We start from the raw sequence: 17,896 nt of genomic DNA, 5'->3' as shown, positions 1-17,896 counted from the left end.
CTCTGCCCTTCATGATTCCAGATTTACACACATCACAGTTGCTATTACTTTTTTTGTATCCTGTCATTCTGCTAAACAAAAATATGTAAGGTGCCCAGTCGCATCCTGATTAAAGCCAGGAAGCCATGAAAAGCAGGAGGCGGCGGAGGAGGAGGTAAGAGGAACAAAAGAATGGGAAATGCACCATTGTTGGAATATTAGCAAAATATGTAACTTCTCACTGAAAATCAACCTTGTGGCAAGAGGACTGGAAGGTAGCCAAAGTAATACCAATTTTGGAAAAAAAGGGGTGAGGAACTTGCAGAGCTGTAAGCCTGGCCTCTGTCCCAGGTAAAGTTGGGGGAGCATGGTGAGGCTGGCAATAAAACCATGTGGAAGAACAAGCCTTGCCAAGAAATGATCAGCATTGCTTGTGCAAAGAGTATACCTGCTTCAAGCACCTTTCAACCATAGCGCACAGTGTACCTGTTTCAAAAGGCCTTTGATGAAGTTGCTTACCAAGATGGGTCATGGGGCTGGAGGACAAAATCCTCTTGTTTAGATCATATAGTAATGAGAATGAAAAACAAGAGGAATTTCATGAAGAATGGAATCAAGCCAAAAGTCTCCTCACATATTATATTGGGACTAGAGCTGTGTAACAATTCATAAATGATCTGGAGTCAGTGGTGAAGAACGAAGTCAGCAGGTTTATAACGGGCTGTGAAATCCCAAGAAGCCTGGAAAGTGCTTGACACAAATCCCTCCAACTGATCAGCAGGTGACATTTAGTATAACACAGTGACTCACATAGGAGGAAAAAAAATACATAAATTGTCTACCCCAGAAAGAGTTCTGCAGGCTCCAATGGAAAGCACCCCTGAAAAAAAGAAACTCTGGGTGCTGGGCCAGTGAAAATGGTGGCAGGGCTATCAAAGAGAAAGTTTCGTATTGACAGCATAGCATCCATAGGGGGCCAATAACTAGAATATAGCTGGTGGCTCTAGCCACCAATTCCAAAAAGGAAATGTGCAGAGAGGGAAACGAAAAGGATCAGGAAGCTGAAGTGCTTCTCTAGATGAGAAAAGGCAAAAACATTTAGACAAGAAATTTGGTGGGTGGCATTGCAAAATTATGAAAGTAGAGCAATAAATAGAAACTATTATTTTTCTCAAAACACACTTTTGCACTTGGAATATCTACCAAAGCTGATTTGGAGAAAAACATGCAAAGAGAAGAGTCAGTTTCACAAGAGACATCATGAAACATGCAGAACTCTCTTTCTTATCCACCACGTAGAATCACAGAGTTGGAAGGGATCCCAAGGGTCATCTAGTCGAACCCCCTGCAATGCAGGAATCTCAGCTAAAGCAACCAGGACAGATGGTCATCCAACCTCTGCCTAAACACCTGCAATGAAGGAGAGAACCCAACCTCCTAAGGGAGAGCAGTCCACCTCTGTGATGGGCAGGCAAAAGCCTGGTTCACAGGCAGCCTCCTCTGACCCTCTCCTGCCTTTGGCCCTGTCCTGCTCCAGGGTCCTGCCTTTGAAAATCTCCCCTCTCTGTAATTAATCAGTGGGTGGGGTAGGGGGGCTCAAAGAGTCATAGGCAGGCTTTGCAACTACTGCTCCCCACCCCAGCACACAAAACTAAAGGGCCTTTGACTGAAGCAGCATTAAAAAACCCAGCCAGGTACTTTATGATACTGAGAGAAATGCCTGAAGGAAGAAAGAAACAGCACTTTTGTTCTGCCCCAAGAGGAGACCTGCAGTTGGCAGCTCTGCCTTCCCCTGGATGCGGAGAGGCTGCCTTCCTGCCATGGCTCTATGACTGGATGCTGGGCTCAAGCAGCAGCAAAGGAAACATGCACTGGAATCCCAGCTCATTTTCCCAAGGGGCTTCTCTGGAGGGCTCTGCTTTGTAAGCAGCAGCGGTTCCACTTTGGGCTGTGTACCTGGAAGCACCCTTATCTCCATCCTTACTGTCAAATTTCGAATATATTTCAAATTTTAGATACGTTTATTCCAATCCTTACAAAAGAAAATTTAATTTAGCCTAATAATTATCTAAAAATAAATAAATAGGTTTTTCATCTTATATTTAAATTATCTTCATGATTTACTTCATCTATTTTGATGGTGCCAATTTGTCTAAAATCAAGCATCCTGCTTAACATTCATATAGTTTACAATATTTTTGCAGATAAAGCTTAAATTTTTTCCAGTCCTCTTCAACGATTTCTTCTCCCAGGTCTCGGATTCTGCCAGTCATCTCAGCCAGTTCCATGTAGTTCATCAGTTGCATCTGCCATTCTTCCAGTGTGGGTAGATCTTGGGTTTTCCAGTGTTTAGCAATAAGTATCCTTGCTGCTGTTGTTGCATACATGAAAAAAGTTCGGTCTTTCTTTAACACCCCTTGGCCGACAATACCCAAAAGGAAGGCCTCTGGTTTCTTAAGGAAGGTATACTTAAATACCTTTTTCAGCTCATTATATATCATTTCCCAGAAGACCTTCACCTTAGGACAGGTCCACCAAAGGTGAAAGAACGTTCCTTAATTTTCCTTACATTTCCAACACTTATTATCAGACAAGTGGTATATTTTTGCAAGTTTGACTGGGGTCATGTACCATCTATATATCAGAAGTTTACCTGTTGTCTAGTCAAACCTACCAAACCTACCAGCGCCTTCTCCTTGCCGCTCCTCTGGGCTGTTTCTGTCTCCAAGCACGGACTCCTTTCGCAATCTTTGAGGCAGGATGCCAGTTTCTCAATCTGGTAGGGAAGCAGGTGGTGGATTAGAGGGACCCTCCATCACCCCCAGGCCCCTCCTGTGCCTGTCCCCTAATGCACTCCAGAGAACTCACGGGGGGGGGGGGGGTGAGCTTTGAGGGTTTCCTGTGGGAGGGAGGAAGGAAGGAAAAGCCCAGAGGAATCAGCTACAACCTCAGCTGAGAAGGAGCTTTCATTCTGTTCCTCCTCCTCTCAAACGCAACCTTGGCTCTTGTCAGGGGTCAGAGGAGGGATGAAAGGGAATGTGGGGGTCAGACGGCCAGCTGTGCTGCTGGCTGGCATCCTGCCTGATGTTTGCTCACCTCCAACATCTGCTCCAGCTTGTGGGCTCTCAGCACCTCATTCTCACCTTCTGCTTGGGCCAGCTGCCTTCGAAACTCGCTGAACTGTCCAAGATGGAACACACACACAGCGACATACGTTAGTTGCAGGACTATTCCTGTGTAAAGGCTAGTGAAAGGGGAACAGGTGGAAAACTCCACCCACTCTGGCTGGACTCTACTCCATAATATACCAGGCAATGCCACAACTTTTCCCACCTCACCTTGCCTATGACAGTAGGGGACAACCGCAGCTCCCCCACCCCCAGGAGCACGCTTCCAGATATACTTGCGGTGACCATTGTGGTGGTTGAACTTGCCATGTTCTAGCCTTTGAATGTTGATTATACAAACACTGAGGGAAGGAGGCTTTGCTTCAGCCACTGGTTAGTGCCTGGTGTGCACTCTGTGCCCTGTGCTCTCCACATTTCACAGGGGACCACCTCCTGGGAAGCCAACAGGCACCTATGATGCTGTTCTGCAGATTCCGGCCACAACATAATAGATACGTGGGGACTTTGGAAACCAGAAGACCCATCAGGCAGCAGTTGAAGAGCATATCCGTTAAAAGTACTCAGGGCAGGAACAGTACCATGCAAGCAGTGCCGGTCACAAAAGGGCCCCCAGGGCATCAAACAAGCAGCTATAAATACGGGCTGACATCCCTAAGCTCAATAATTTTTCCAATGCAGCCTTCTAAACCCAGAGGTGGCGAGGGAGGAGAGCCAGCACCTGAGAACAGCACCCACCTTTCCTTTGCAGAAAGCCAGAGCTGACTTGTCCAGAAAAGGAAAAGGGACAGGAACCATATGCACCTGATTTACTGCAGCCAAAAGCCAGGGGTCAAGACTCCGACACCTCCCCTGCATGATTGAGCATCCGCCGTCTCAGGTCAAACACAAGACAGAGCCTGGGAGCTCCACCAGGCCCTCATCCAGGGGCAGCAGATTCCCCCCCCCCCCGGCAACAAAGGAAAAATATTTAACTCTGCTGCCAGGGGGGAAAGGCAAGTGAGGAACGTGCAATTCAAGCAGCTCCCCTGTGGACACACACCTGCTATATGGGGCACACTCCAAGCCCAGATCCACTATCCACACTCCAGAGCAGGAGGCCACCCCAGCTGCCAACACCCTCAAGCTTCTGGAGACAAAACCTAAAGGTGCCAATACGTCCCTTGGCCTGGAGGGCAGAATCCCAGCCCAGCTTTTTAACGGAGTCCACAAGAGTAGCAGCCATGACTGAGGCTCCTCCAGGGGCATTTCTCTTTCTCCTCCTCCTCCACGCAGATCTATAGGGCGGCACAGCCAGTGGCAGGAAGGAGATGCTGCCAGGGAGGATGAGGGGGGCACTTGGAAGGCTGGCACCAAGGCTGTCTCCACCAGATAATACCCATTTGGGGAGCCCAGATCCAGGCACCTGACAGTCCGCCCTCTTCATTCTGCCATGGTTTCTCTCTCTTCCAGTCACCTCACTGCAAGCTCAGCAAGGAGGAGGAAGAGGAGATCAATATACCGAACATCTGCTCCATTACAGCAGCCTCAACAAGAGGCTGGCTAGACCCAGCCAAGCAGCAGCGGCGGCAGCAGCTTTCCCCTCCTCTTCCTGCTGCTGCCCTGGCTGGCTTCCCTCTCCTCCTCCTCCTCCTCCTCCTCCTCCTCCTCCTCCCTGGCACTCCCGTACCTGGTTCTGGGATCCCTCCTGCTGCTGCTTGCTGGCCTCCAGCTCTCGCTCCAACTGGAGGACTCGGATGCAGCTCTGTTCCAGCTCTGCCTGTGCCTCTCTCTGCTTGCTCTGCAACTCATAGATCTTCTGCTCCTGAGCATCCAGCTATTGACCCGCCCAGGGAAGAAAGGGAAGAAATTGGGGGGGGGGGGGGAGAGAGAAATCAATTAGTATTAAAGGGGCTTTAACAAAACAGCATAAAGCACAGACCTTGGGTGGGCAGGTGGGAAAGGGAAGCGCTGCTTGCTTGCCTGCCTGTGGGGATGGGGGGAACCAATATTAGCAGGCCAGGAGTTCTGCCGGGGCCCAAGGAGGGCACGAAGCTAAGACACCTTCCTGTTGCCTCTGTGCAGCCGCCACGTGAGAGAGGGGAGAGAGGGGTCTCAGGTACCTTGTCTGCCAGGCTGTCTCTCTCATCCTGCCCAAGCAGGAGCTGGCTCCGAAGCCTCAGGGTCTCTGCGGCTTGCTGCTCCAGCTGAAAGGGGTTTATACAGGAAGGGAGGGAGGAAGAGAGGATTGCGAATGTCAACCAATAAGCAGGGAGAAGACGACAAGACTCAGGGTATTGATCTGCTAGAGCGGCTTGTGCTGCTGCAGCCCCAAAAGCCTTGGGAAGGGAGGGGGAGATACCCCAGACAGGACAGAGTGGAGGCACAGGCCAAGTGGTGTGAGGAGGAAGCCTGGAGGACCTGGCAATGTGCCAAGTGGGCATCAGCCAATGCTGTGACAGTCCTGCCACCGGAGCTGGTGAGCACGGTGTCCTGGCTTCTGGGGCAGTTGTCTGGAGGAAGCTAGACAAGCTGCAGCAGTGCCAGGCCTAACCCTCTCCATACCTTAGAGCAGCATAGTGGTGGGGATAATGGTGCTGCTCTGGCCTCTCCACCCCCACCCCATGCCAGAGGGCTTGCCAGGTGGTCCCTGAAAGGTGAAAAACACCCAAGAAGGGGCTGGACAGGGTTGCAGAAGTTCAAAGAACTCCAAGCTTGAGTTGCCACATCAAATGGGCACCCTGAACCTCCCCAGCCTCTGAGGAGTCAGAATCACCCGGGCCCTGTTGTCTTGGGGTGGTGGCTGTGCTGTGCTGATGGCCAAAGATCTTTAGCTCTAGTTTCAGGTGCTTGGTGGATCTGGATGAGGAGAGGCAGTTCTCAAAGGACCCAGCTGCTGGGGCACAGTAGCTGCCCAGGGAAGAGAAAAAGCCACAGGGTCACTGCCTAGATGCAAACAGAACAAAGGAATTAGCTCCCACCCATTTTGTGACTTTACAAGGGGGAGAGGTCTGTCCATGGCCATGAGCCAAGGTGGCTCAGAGGCCAGGCGGTGATATGGGTTGCAAGGGAGGGCAAGAGCATTCATGTCTTGCTTGTGGGCTTCCCAATGGGGCATCTCACTGGCCACAGTGAGTCACCTGAGCCTCTGGCCTGGTCAGTCTTGCCTGGCAGAGAAACCATCCATTTAATGTCCCTCAGGATTCTCCATCCACAACAGGGGTAGAGTGGTTGGCAGCCTCCAGACCGTCAGGAGCAAGGAAGTTCCCCACCCCCAGGGTGGGGCGAAAGGCTGTCTCAGCCATGGCAGTACAGAAGATGCCTCCTCCTGACAAGTAGTCTGGGTCATCTCTCTCTCTCCCCACTTGTCCCCAGCTCCCCACACATGCATCCATTCTCCTGCTGTAAAGAAGGTGGCAGCATCTTTGGGGCGAATCCCCATCCTATTTAAGCAGAATCTACTCTGCTATTTCTTTTCTTTTCCTTTCTGTTCTGTACAGAAGCAATTACTTTCATGTCATTTCTGGAGACATTTGCAGGGAAAGCAAGAGCCAGATTATCCGCCCCACCCCCATCCCCAATGGCTTCTGCAGTGGAGGCGAAATATTAAATTAAATGAGGTGTCTATGAAGCTGCTGCGGTTTCAGGTCAAAGACGCCACAGAAAGCCGTGTGCTCTGCTCTGCGCCTGTATGCAAATGGCTGCATTAAAACCGCGGATGTCAACTTGCAACACGTCTCTTCTGCTCCTGAATGATCAAAGCTGATTGCTGAGGCAATTACTGCAAAAGAAAAGAAAATCATGGCCCTACTGCTCCTCCCTCGGCTCTGAGAGTTTAATTGTTTAGCCAAGCTGAAACCGTACCCATGGCTCCCTTGCGCACATGGCTGCTCCTTGCCTTGCAAGGTACGCGTGCACACCCTCCTTCCTTCCAAGCTCTGCACACAGGGCCAGTCGGCAGCAGCAGCCACAATGCAGAAACGTGGATCCCAGTGGTGACAAGCAGGCTGAGGGGAGATGCTGCCAGTTTGCTCCACCAGGACCTTGCCTTCTTTGTTCATCAGCCCATGTGCACACACAAACCTGGGGGGCCTTGGAGAACCCCCAGTGAGCAGAGAGCCAGCACCTTCCCCAGCTGGAGGAGGCTGCCAGGCTGGCAAAGAGGCGCACCTTCCATGTGCCAAAGGAGTGGGGAGAACATCAGCCCTGCCTCCTCACCCTCTCTCTGCCACGTGGCAAAGATCAGGCAGATCCTGCCTTTGCCTCTCCCTCCCCTCTACTCCTTGGCCTGATCCTTGGCCACTCCTATTCTAGCTGTCCGCTTCCAACCTTCTCCTTTCTCTGGATCTCTTTTGCCACATATACATGCAGAGAGAAAGCACAACAATGGCTTCCTAACGGGTCAAGAAGAGCTGGGTGGCTCTGCTTTACAGGTTCAGTAGGCAGAGGCCAGCTGGGTTGGGTGTAGCAGGTTGCACTCAGTCTGGGAGGAAAGCAGCAGTGGTAATGCCCACAATCAAGCACATACATTCCCCACCCCTCTGCACAAAGGATGCCTCAGGAGAGACCAGGGCTTCCTTTCCCTCCTTTAAGCCTGAAATATTAGCCGTTTTCTCAGACAGAAAAATCTGTTCCCTTTGTGGGTGGGGAGGGGAGCTGGCTTTGTGGACACCTCCCTGCCTCTCTCCACGTTGTCACTGAAAGGAAAATGGCCGGCGTGTGAGTTGTACAGGGAAACGGTGCTGCATGGCTCCCCCGCCTGCTTTTCCTGGCACTTCCATTCACAACTCTGGCTCAGTCTCCGAGTCCTTTGTTCAGGAAACTGCAAAGCCCTGGCTGTTTCCCTCTGAATGGCAGTTAACTTTGTCCAGTTCAGTGTTTTCTGATTGTTCGTGCTGCCTAGAGAAGCTTTGATTAAACCTCTTAATTTTTCGGCTAAGTTTTCTCTTGTAACAGGGCAAGCCCTTGACCTGGGAGCAGAGAAGAGTGGTCAAAAGAAAAATAACAAGCCAAGGAGAGGGGAGGAGCAGGAGTAGCAGACACAAAGGGACAGAAGGCTGAGCGAGGAGCTGCTGAGTCCCCAGGCCAAACATCTTGCCCCCAGGGGTTGCCAGGGCTGCTTCTCCCTCCTCTTTCACCACTCACACACCAGAATGTTTCCTGCAAGGAGAGCTTGGCACCAGCAGGAGCGCACCACACACAGCACTCACATTGAGGGTCTGTGAGTGTGTGGAGTGTGTGTGTGTGCTTATTCTGCTCTACCCACTCAGAAAGGAGGAGTCATTGCCTTGGAAGGGACATGCCAATAGTGACCACAAAAACCACTCCTGCCTGGAAGCCATCCTCCTGCTTCCTCTGTGGTGGGGGTGGGGGCTGAGATTCCATCCTACCAGGGACCTGGATGCCTGGGGCTTTTCCTGATCCATCCTTGCAGATCAGAGAGTTTTCTGCACCCAACGAGCCTCCTCTTTGGCCTGAGCTGCCAAGAAGTCTCCTTTGCCTGCATCTGTCTTGAGAAAAACGTATCACCAGCACTACCTCTCCCAGCAAGCAGCTGACCATGGGGCATTAATCACCCAGGAAGGCCATGGGTGGGGAACCTGTAGCCCACTAGATGTTGTTGGACTTCATCTTCCATTGCCTCAGCTGGCTTGATGATGATGGGAGTTCTCTCACTGATGCTTTGCTACCTGGTAGAATCCTTCTGATCCACCTTTAATGCTTTGTGAATTATTGTCCAAGTGTATACAAAGGACATTCATTGTATTTTTCTTTTCTGTACTGTGTTACACCTCGTTCCCCCCCAGTTTCACCCCCATCCCACTCAGAGAATGTTGAGAGGTTTTTGGCTCTGTCCAAACAATGTTTAAACAGAGGAAAGTCCAACTGATACAATGTGAATTGTATCTGGTCAGTATATGGATGATTACAGCCTAAACCAGCGGTTCTCAACCTGTGGGTCCCCAGATGTTGTTGGTCTACAACTCCCATCATCCCTGAGCTCTGGCCTTGCTAGCTTGGGATGATGGGAGTTGTAGTTCAACAACATCTGGGGACCCACAGGTTGAGAAAGGCTGGAAACCACGGGTAGGCAAATTCAGGCCCGGGGGCCAGATCCGGCCCAATCGCCTTCTAAATCCAACCCACGGGTGGTCTGGGAATCATCATTTTTACATGAGTAGAATGTGTGCTTTTATTTAAAATGCATCTCTGGGTTATTTGTGGGGCACAGGAATTCATTCATTTTTTCTCTCTTCAAAATACAGTCCAGCCCCCCCACAAGGTTTGAGGGACAGTGGACCGTCCCCCTGCTGGAAAAGTTTGCTGACCCCTGGCCTAAACCAAGTGCAGGCTGCATTGAGGAGCAGCCTTCTAGAACTCCCCAGACATGCCTGCTGAGAGATCAACCCAAGAGGAGACTTTGCAGCCAATGCTTGGCCAGAAAACTCTGCCTGTGTTTCCTTCCTGCCTCTTTGGAACTGCTTGGATCCCAGGTTAGGTCCCAGGTCAATAACAAGGGACCAATTCTTCGTCAAGGTGATCCAAGGGGCCATGGCCCCCAGACAAGCTCGAAAGCAAATGCATGAGAAAAGCTCCTGCGTCTTACAGCCCCTCAGTTACCAGCACCCACCCACAAAGGATCCCTCCAGTTAAAACAAGAGGAAGCTTTTGATTAGCCTTACTGCCTTCAAACTGTACTGGTGGCCCTCAACTGTGCCTCTTCTGTTACTACTCAGGACAGAGAGAAACCTCAGGCAAAAGTGGCAAGCGGGCCCACCCCACACGCAGCACAAGCCTTACCAGCTGTGGCAGGGAGCTCAGTTGTGACTCCAGGAGGAGCTCCTCCTGAAGATGGCACGCCACCTCCAAGTCTTTCTGGGAGAGTTCGTTCTGCAGATCTGTGATGGTCTCTTGCAGTTCTTTAATTTTAGCTGCTTTCTCCAGAACCTGCAATGCACAAACCCATCATGTACCTGGATTTTGGTAAGCAGTCTGCTCTGGGTGCGGCAGAGGGTCGGGTGCTTCTGCAGTGCCAGTTTTTGACACAAAAAGGGGAGCAGTGCAATAACATACCCTGGAACCAAGATATTTTGGGGCTGAAGCTGGAGCTTAGCAGATTGCAGCAGGAATGGCCTGCAGGCCACACTTCAGAGCTGGGGAGGCACCAACCAGGGCCTCCAACACAGACTTCTCTTGAACACACCTGCTGACATTCACAGTCTGTTTCCACACTTGGGCAACCTCGCTGGACTCTTTTTATTCCCCATTTACTTATTCGCTAAATGTATGCCCTACCCTTCAATGGTCAATCAGCATTCCCAGTGCAGTTTACAAAAGCTTACAAAATAAAAAAGTAGAAAAACATGTATAATGCTTTTAGAAAATTCCAAGGAAGGACAAAAAGCTGTGCATCAGAGAATGTCGTCCCTCTCCGCCCCAATAAAAGTACCTCCCACCATCTTCCTTTAAGTTACATCGAGTCAGGGGAGGGGATAAAATGACACAAATTCTCTGCTTTGAGAGCTCCTACCTGGGACAGAGAGCTTCCCGGCCAGCACTGTCTCTTCCAGCAGGGAATAACATTTGTGTGGAATTGCTGAAACCATGCAGAAAAATCACGTGGAGACAGAGCGATTTCCAGCAGGCATGTCAAAGCCAAGAAATGTCAGCCTGATGGAAGCGGCTGGGAAGGCTGCAAGTGGGTGTGTCCTCTTCCCCAGCTCTGTGCATTACAGGCAGAGTGAGGTCCAAGAACATAGCCCATTCCCCTGGCAGCGCCAGGATGATATCAGGCACCACGTCACTGGACCCAGGAAGCGCTTTTCAAGAAAACAGAACAGTTTCACTCACAACTCACTTGGCCCAGGAAGAGCGGCTCACACCTGCTTTGGGAGCGACATTTCCAATTGGTTTTGGGAAAGGGAAAGATGAAGGTAAAATGACAATTCCTTTAAGCACCATCCTGGGAATGGGAAATTTTAACGATGCAAAGCAGCAAGGTCAGACAATGTGTCCAGGCAGCCTAGAGGAAGCTGCTTGGAGTTGAAATCCCTTCATTAGGCATCACCTGATGACTTGTCTTCCTGAAGGCCGAGGCCTGTTTGGGCTGCGCTTCAAGGCCTCTTCCAACTCCTACTGCTGCAGCCCATCACGGGAACTATTCCTGCAATGCTATGGTCCTTGGCTCCCAGCTCTGGTGGCCCTGTGGCTGCAGCTGCTTCTCGCTTTGTGACCTCTAGTGAGAGGAGGGAGCAATCCCCATCTTCTCCCATTCTGATATTTCAAAGCCAGGCCTGCCTCTCCCTCCCATCTCCCCACTCCACATTATTAATGAATTGGAAAGCAGACATCATTAGGTGTGGGAGACTGTTTCTTTCAAAATCTGTAGAAGCCTTCATCGGACTCCCCAGAGCCAGGCTGCTGTTCTCAACATAGTCTTATTAGCATCGCCGCCTCTGTAGCCTGCCATGCAAACTGCACTGCTCGGCACTTTCCAGCACTTGACCCTTCTGCAGATGGAATTAATTTCCTCTTTGAAGATCCAGCGGCAGGCCGTTGCAGCTGCCATTGTTGTGCTTGTTAAGGGAAGGAGCGCTCCCGTGAAGGCTTGGGCTGACCGATCATGGGCGGATGGAGGGCAAGAGAGCCTGAAATGGAAGCAGCTGCAGAAGCTTGGGAGGAAAGCCCTTCCTGGTGGCTCCTCCTCAAGCAGACTTTTTTTTCCATGCAAAGCACACACAAAAGGGCTGGGTGAGCATATTTGCACATGTGACCTGCTCTGTGCTGGGAGCTCAGGGTACGTAGGCTGGAACCAGAGCAAATTAAGAAGACCTCCCATGCCCCGCTCAGAAGAGTCTGGCCGTTGGCACCCTGGGCAGAAAGAAAGCTCCTTTCACCCATCACTGTTTGTTTCATTTGGTCCCAAGTCTGATTTTAAGGGGGCTGGGAATAATCACCTATGGCATTTTGTGTGGAATGGTTCATGCTCAAAGGATCCTGCACAGGATCACAGGATGGAAAGGAGTTCAGTTTCCTGGGATTGCCAATAAATGCTTCTCTGTGCTGAGAACCAAGTTATTGTGACATCTGCAGCACCGTTGAAGCAGAAGCTGCTGAGGGTTAAATCCTCACACAGAGAGGAAGAGGAATGCAGCTCCCCTCCCTCGGTCATAATTTATTAAAAGTCTTACAAATAATTAAAGAAAGGTAGATTTTGCCAACCTTATGTCCCTTAGGACTATTATGAGGTGTTTGGGCAAGATTATGATTTCCTCCACTCTCAGTCACTCACCCTTGTCTGAGTCCCTCAAAAACTTCTCGGTCCTAAAGCATGAAAAGCAGCCTTTCTGAGTATCAGAGGTTAATCCCTGTTATCTCTGTTTTCCCAGAGATAATGAGATAAACAAGATTTATGGTTTGGCTATCATTAATCACCATATAATTATCCCCATCGACAGTGTGTCGACAAGAGGTATCTAGTCTTCCATCTTTCCTCCTGGAAGTTGAGGGCGTGACTGCATTTCATTTGCTTGCCTTCTTTTCTCAAGCCTTCATGGTTGGACCAGGCCCTTCAGTTCCAGCTGTTCCACTTCCACATATGGAAGTAAAAAGTGGCTTGTTGGAGCTCCAGATTGGAGCAAAAGGGCCCAAGACTTTGAGGCCGACTGACAAGCCTCTACCCTTATTGAGAGGCAATGCCTAACCTCTTGGCTTCCCCACTGTGCCTCTCTCCTACTCTGATTCTTCTCTAATGTCTCCCATGCCAAAGCAGAAGCCCGCCTGTTACGAGGAAGTTGACTGAGGATGTGAGGAATGCATTGAAAGAGATTTAGAGACTTCCTCTCAGCTACAGAAGGCAGATCTTTCTCAGAGAGAGAACAGCATTGCTTTTTGTTGGAGATTCTCCTGGATTCTGAGAAGCAAACAAGCACTGGGATGTTGATAACTGACAGTTTCAAGATGCAACAAGAGTAACATCCCAGGAAACTTATAGCAATTGGGCCACAATGAACTCATTTCCAGAGTCCTGAGTAATCATTGCTGGTGACTTGTGGAAGTCCGCTGGTAGTTCACCACACCTCAACCAGGGTGAAATATCAGCAGAGTATACAGAGTCCCAGAAAAGCCTTCAGAGATTTCCTGCTCCCAGCAAAACAGCTTCTTCCAGAGTCCCCGGTTAAGGGAAAAACTCCTCTCCCATGCCATTCAAAGTAACAAAGTGTTCATTGTCTCCAGATACAAGCAAAGCTAAACACTACTATCTACTATATACAATTCCTCTGGTCTTTGAAGTAAAGATACATATGCACAGAGATCCACTAACACTATCACCACGGTAGCTAACACTGCTATGCATAACCTATACCCTCTTCCCTCGATTCTCACAGAGTCAGACCCTGACAGCAAAAAAGATAGCATCAAGTTTTGCAACAGGACACAACCATCAAAGACAGGAACATGATGTAATCAGTGCCCTAGAGACTATTATACCTGGCTCTACATTCTTGAACCAATTCTTGAACCTTGCTGGTGTTGCTATGGTAAACCAGTGCACAGAAGATCCAGATGTGGGAGATGCACTTCTCAAGAATGAAGCAGATGATGACTGCACTTTCCTTCAAGCTTCCATTGGGTGGCTGTTCCCAGTTTGCATTATTACAGAAGTTGGATGAAGCAGAAGCAAAGCTAAAACAATGAAGTGACCTGCTCTGGTATGGCATTTTGTGTGTGTGTAGGACGGTGGGATGTACAAACATAATGGAAGTCTTCACATGTATATGGGTACATCTAAAGTTCACAGGCTAGAAGAAATTAAGAAGCCAGCACCTGCTTGAGTGAGAGCCAGCACACTGTCCCTAGTAAAAGAAAAGATGGCCCTGCATACATATATAGATGGCAATGCCTGCTCAACCTCACCAGAGCTTTAGGGAAAGGTTTTCAGAACTGCCACACTGGTGGGCAGCTACTGGCAAATGAAGGGAAAAAGCATTCCTGCTCTCTCTCCTTCCCTTCCTTGGCCTCAAAGTGCTGATTCTGATCATCCTTCTTTCCTCCCAGGCAGGCTAGCCCAGCTAGTTCAGTGTCTGCTTGTGCTGCTGCAGCCGCCTCCCAGAAAGGTAAACCCTACCTCTGCTTTCACCTGCTCCTGGGTGTGACCAGCGTCTCTCAGCTGAAGACCTAGCTCACAAGTAAAGTGCTCTTTCAGTCCCCAAAGAGACTTCAGTTCTGCTTGCTCCATCTCCTGTCCTGGCAGACAGTACCTACACAAAGGGAGGAAGGGAAAGCCAGTCAGAAAAAGTACAAAGGCTGCAGAGAAGAATTTGGGGAAAGGGAACAAACAAATTGGTTTTAGGGAAGCGTCTGTTGTAGCTTTGCTTGGCATGCAGAATGCTTCTGGCTCAATCCCTTGTATCTCTAGCTAGGAAAGGACCAGGTGATAGGAATGGTCGTTCTTTCTCTGCTGGAGACCCTGGAGAGAACTGTCCTCAAATGGGTGGACAGACAGCCTGACCTGGTAAAAGGCATCTCTCCCTCTGCTCATCTAGACCGACCACTCACTCACTCACTCACTCAGGAAAGCAGTGTTCCCCAACCCCAACAGTTGTTTTTTTCAAGAGGCTGCTGTGCGCATACCTTGTATACCCTGAATGGGCACCTCCAGGCATGATGCATGGCTGCAGCTCTAGCACTATTTGCCCCTGTGAGTCACCAATGAGCATGCCATGGCCTGGAAAGGGCTCTAGGGCTTGGCTGGAAAGGTTTATGGAGTCTCAGTACAGTGGCAAAGCATCTGCATGGCATGCAAAAGGTCCCACACACAACCTCCGGCATCCGCAGGTTAGGATGAAAAAGACCCCGGAGAGCAACTGCTAGCCCTGAGCTAAGCTGGACTAATGGTCTGACTCAGCAGAAGAAGGCAGCTTTCTATTTTCCTCTGGAGCCCCAACCGGCAGGCTTTGTGACCACCTCATCAAAGCATGCCTGAGATGCTCCCCCCGCCCGCCCCCCCGCCACAGGATCCTTGCTGAAGTTTAATCCAGGCTCTCTGGCTTCTCAAAATCCCCACACTGGGTGGGGGTGGCAGCTCCTATCTATATATGTATAGCTATTTCGCTCTGTGGGAAGAGATGTCAGCATCTTTCACTTGCTGTGAGTTCCAAGAATACTTTTTTTTTTCAGACAAGCCCTTTGTATTCTGTTGGAAGGGAACAGGATAGGGAAGAGATATTCCCATTTTCACAGCATTTGATAGGACTCCACTTGGGACTGGGGGTAATATCTCCCCTTCCTGAACAAGAGCCAGGCCTTTCGGTTGGATGAAAATCCTGCCTCTCAAGTTCCAGAGGGAGGGCATTATCAGCCTCTGGAAAGATGAGAAAGAAAGAGAGCTCACAGACACAGCCCAAGTTTTCCTGCCTCTGAAAAATGAGGGGGGGAAACAGGTTGCAAAGGTATACCTAACACTGCATTTTCTAAAAAGAGGAAATGGTTTGCAAGTTTAGCTACCTCTGCTGAAGGTGGCATAACAAGGGAATGGAACGTGTGTGTTAACCTTGAAAACCTCTCTGTTCACAAGCCCTCTCTCTCTCTCTCTCTCTCTTTCTTGTATGCACAGGCGGGCACGCACATGCACACTTCCCACGCAGAATGCTGGTTTGCCCACTGGGAACTCTAACCCTCAGGCTAACCCTACAGCAAGTATTAACCTACTTATTGCACCCGGAGGCAACGCAGAGGGGCAGAAAGGGCTGCATTTGGGGGAAGAGGATGAGCAGAGCTTAGCATTAACTGCTCCCTGAAATCATCTGAAGGAGGCAAGCAAGGCAACTTAATATAGAAAGGAAGGCAATTTGCAGACAGATGTTTGGAACGGGCAGAATGATGAAACAATTATTTGGTGGCAAATTTGGCTGGTGCTTCCTGTAAAGAGAGTGAACATGACCAAATCACATGACTGCACCCAGCCTGTGTCAAGAATATGAGTTTTTTCATCATTAAAGTCAAAAGCCAAGCAGGCCATCAAGCCACTGTGTCACAAAGTATGGATGAAGACCCCAGGGGAAACCAGAGATGACACCGGTGGGCAGAGATCTATGCCGAAGGGCGTGGAGAGCCACAAAGCATCTGCATTAATCTAATGGCCCAAACCACTCTGGAAGCTCTTGGCTGAAGCAGGAAGGCAGATAATGTCTTAACTACGTTTTCCAGGATATTGGAGGCCCAGAAGTTGTTTCAGAGGAATTCTGCCACAAAACAGTGCTTTAAAATATGGAGTCCAGGACCCTCTAATGATATCTATTACAGACTGGAGTACAGGGCAAAGAGGCTGATTTGGATGGGAGGGAGAGGGGTATCTATATATCTATATCTCCTGTTCTGAGGCCAGCCAACCCATGGAACACCCAAGAGGTAATGAACAAACTTAAGTCTTGTCATTGGCACATGATAGAGCCCCAAGAGACATTACTAGAGTTCTTGGGTGAGGTTCTGGAGGGGGGAGCTCAGGACCCTGAAGTGTTCAATTAGGAATTGAAGAGAATTGTTGCTGATGATACAAGATTGGGATGGACTGAATGACCTGAAATGGAGGAGGGCTGATCATTAAAGAAAAGAGGAATACCAAGTGTGACAATTTGGAAAAGCTCAAAAGAAAACTCAAGAACACAAGTGAATGATGGGAAGCAGCAAGGCTGGGCTGCAGCCCTAAAGGAGAATAAGAACGTTCTTTGGTGGAGGGATTTCTGTGCACATGGAATTGGGTTACCAGTACACAATCTGGTCACTGTGGCTGTTCCTTGAGAACCTCAGCTTCTATTCCGAGGAGAAACCACCACTGCCACTGCCCAGCCTTTTCACTCTCCTGGCTGGGGAAACACAGCAGAATTAGGGTTTGCCAATGATTTGTGCTCTGGGTAAAAACTCAACACCTGGCTGCCTCCCTGTAGGCTTGCCTCTCACTTCTCCAGCCACCTCCATGAAGCAAAACTAATGAGCGAAATCCTCCTAGAAGTCAAACACTGAGTTTACAATAAAAACACAGAAATTTAAAATGTGTATGCAAAACAAACAAACATTTGTGCATATTCTATTTCTCAAACAGGGTTTGAATCTTTAATGTGACAATTGGTTTTTCCAGACATGGATTTTTTTCTTCACTTTAATAAAAGAAAAATGTGTGAAGTGCATCTGCTAGGTGGATCATGCCAAGGCTGGGAGTAGTGATCTTTTTAGACATTTGAGTTTCACTCACACAGTTACAACCAGGCATCTCCTCCCTGGCACAATATGGGAAGGAACAGAACTCAGTGGCAGAGCATCTGTTTGTCATGCTGGAGGCCCAGGCTGAGTTCCCAATGGCACCTCCTGGCATCAGGTGACACCAAAAGTCTTTCTCTGGCCAAGACCTTGAACCATACTGGGCAAGATGGATCTGATGTAAGGTAGCTTACTGACATTCAGAAACAGCAGCTGCTAGCTGTCTGATGGAGGAATGGGCCATGCAGCCTTTTGTGGCCAGCCTCTGAACTGTGATGTCAGGTCAGTGAAGCGTAGGCTCCTATGCTCTGGCTTCCAAGTTCTCCTGCTTCTGGGCACTGACAAGGCAGAGAGTCCAGCTGGTACCAGGGTAGATAAAATTCCACTTTTGAAAATTTAAATCGCATTTTTTAAAAACTGATTTTTTAAAAATTTAGATTGGATTTTTAAAATAAAATGCTTTGGGGGGGGAATCTTTCTAAAGAGTTTTCTATTTAAGTTACATAGTAGTCCAAAAGCTATTTATCACGAAATAAGGATTTCTTTTAAGTTTTTCA

General features: G+C 49.3%; 1 protein-coding gene across 7 annotated transcripts in view; it reads right to left on the bottom strand.

The window, feature by feature from the left end:
* Nucleotides 1-17,896, bottom strand: part of PMFBP1 (polyamine modulated factor 1 binding protein 1) — an 81,120-nt gene that overhangs the window by 20,253 nt on the left and 42,971 nt on the right. For all 7 annotated transcript variants that reach the window (XM_079986599.1, XM_079986604.1, XM_079986598.1 and 4 more), the window contains 6 exons: nt 14,212-14,344; nt 9,885-10,031; nt 5,207-5,290; nt 4,774-4,920; nt 3,076-3,159; nt 2,663-2,755 (listed from right to left, as the gene is read on the bottom strand). In XM_079986599.1, the coding sequence (XP_079842725.1) occupies nt 2,663-2,755; nt 3,076-3,159; nt 4,774-4,920; nt 5,207-5,290; nt 9,885-10,031; nt 14,212-14,344 (688 nt within the window). The remainder of the gene's footprint in view (nt 1-2,662; nt 2,756-3,075; nt 3,160-4,773; nt 4,921-5,206; nt 5,291-9,884; nt 10,032-14,211; nt 14,345-17,896) is intronic.

This window comes from Podarcis cretensis (assembly GCF_951804945.1).
Source record: "Podarcis cretensis genome assembly, chromosome: 8".
NCBI classification, from domain to species: domain Eukaryota; kingdom Metazoa; phylum Chordata; class Lepidosauria; order Squamata; family Lacertidae; genus Podarcis; species Podarcis cretensis.
The sequence above is the reverse complement of the archived record's forward strand: the minus strand, read 5'-3'. Positions and strand labels throughout refer to the sequence as shown.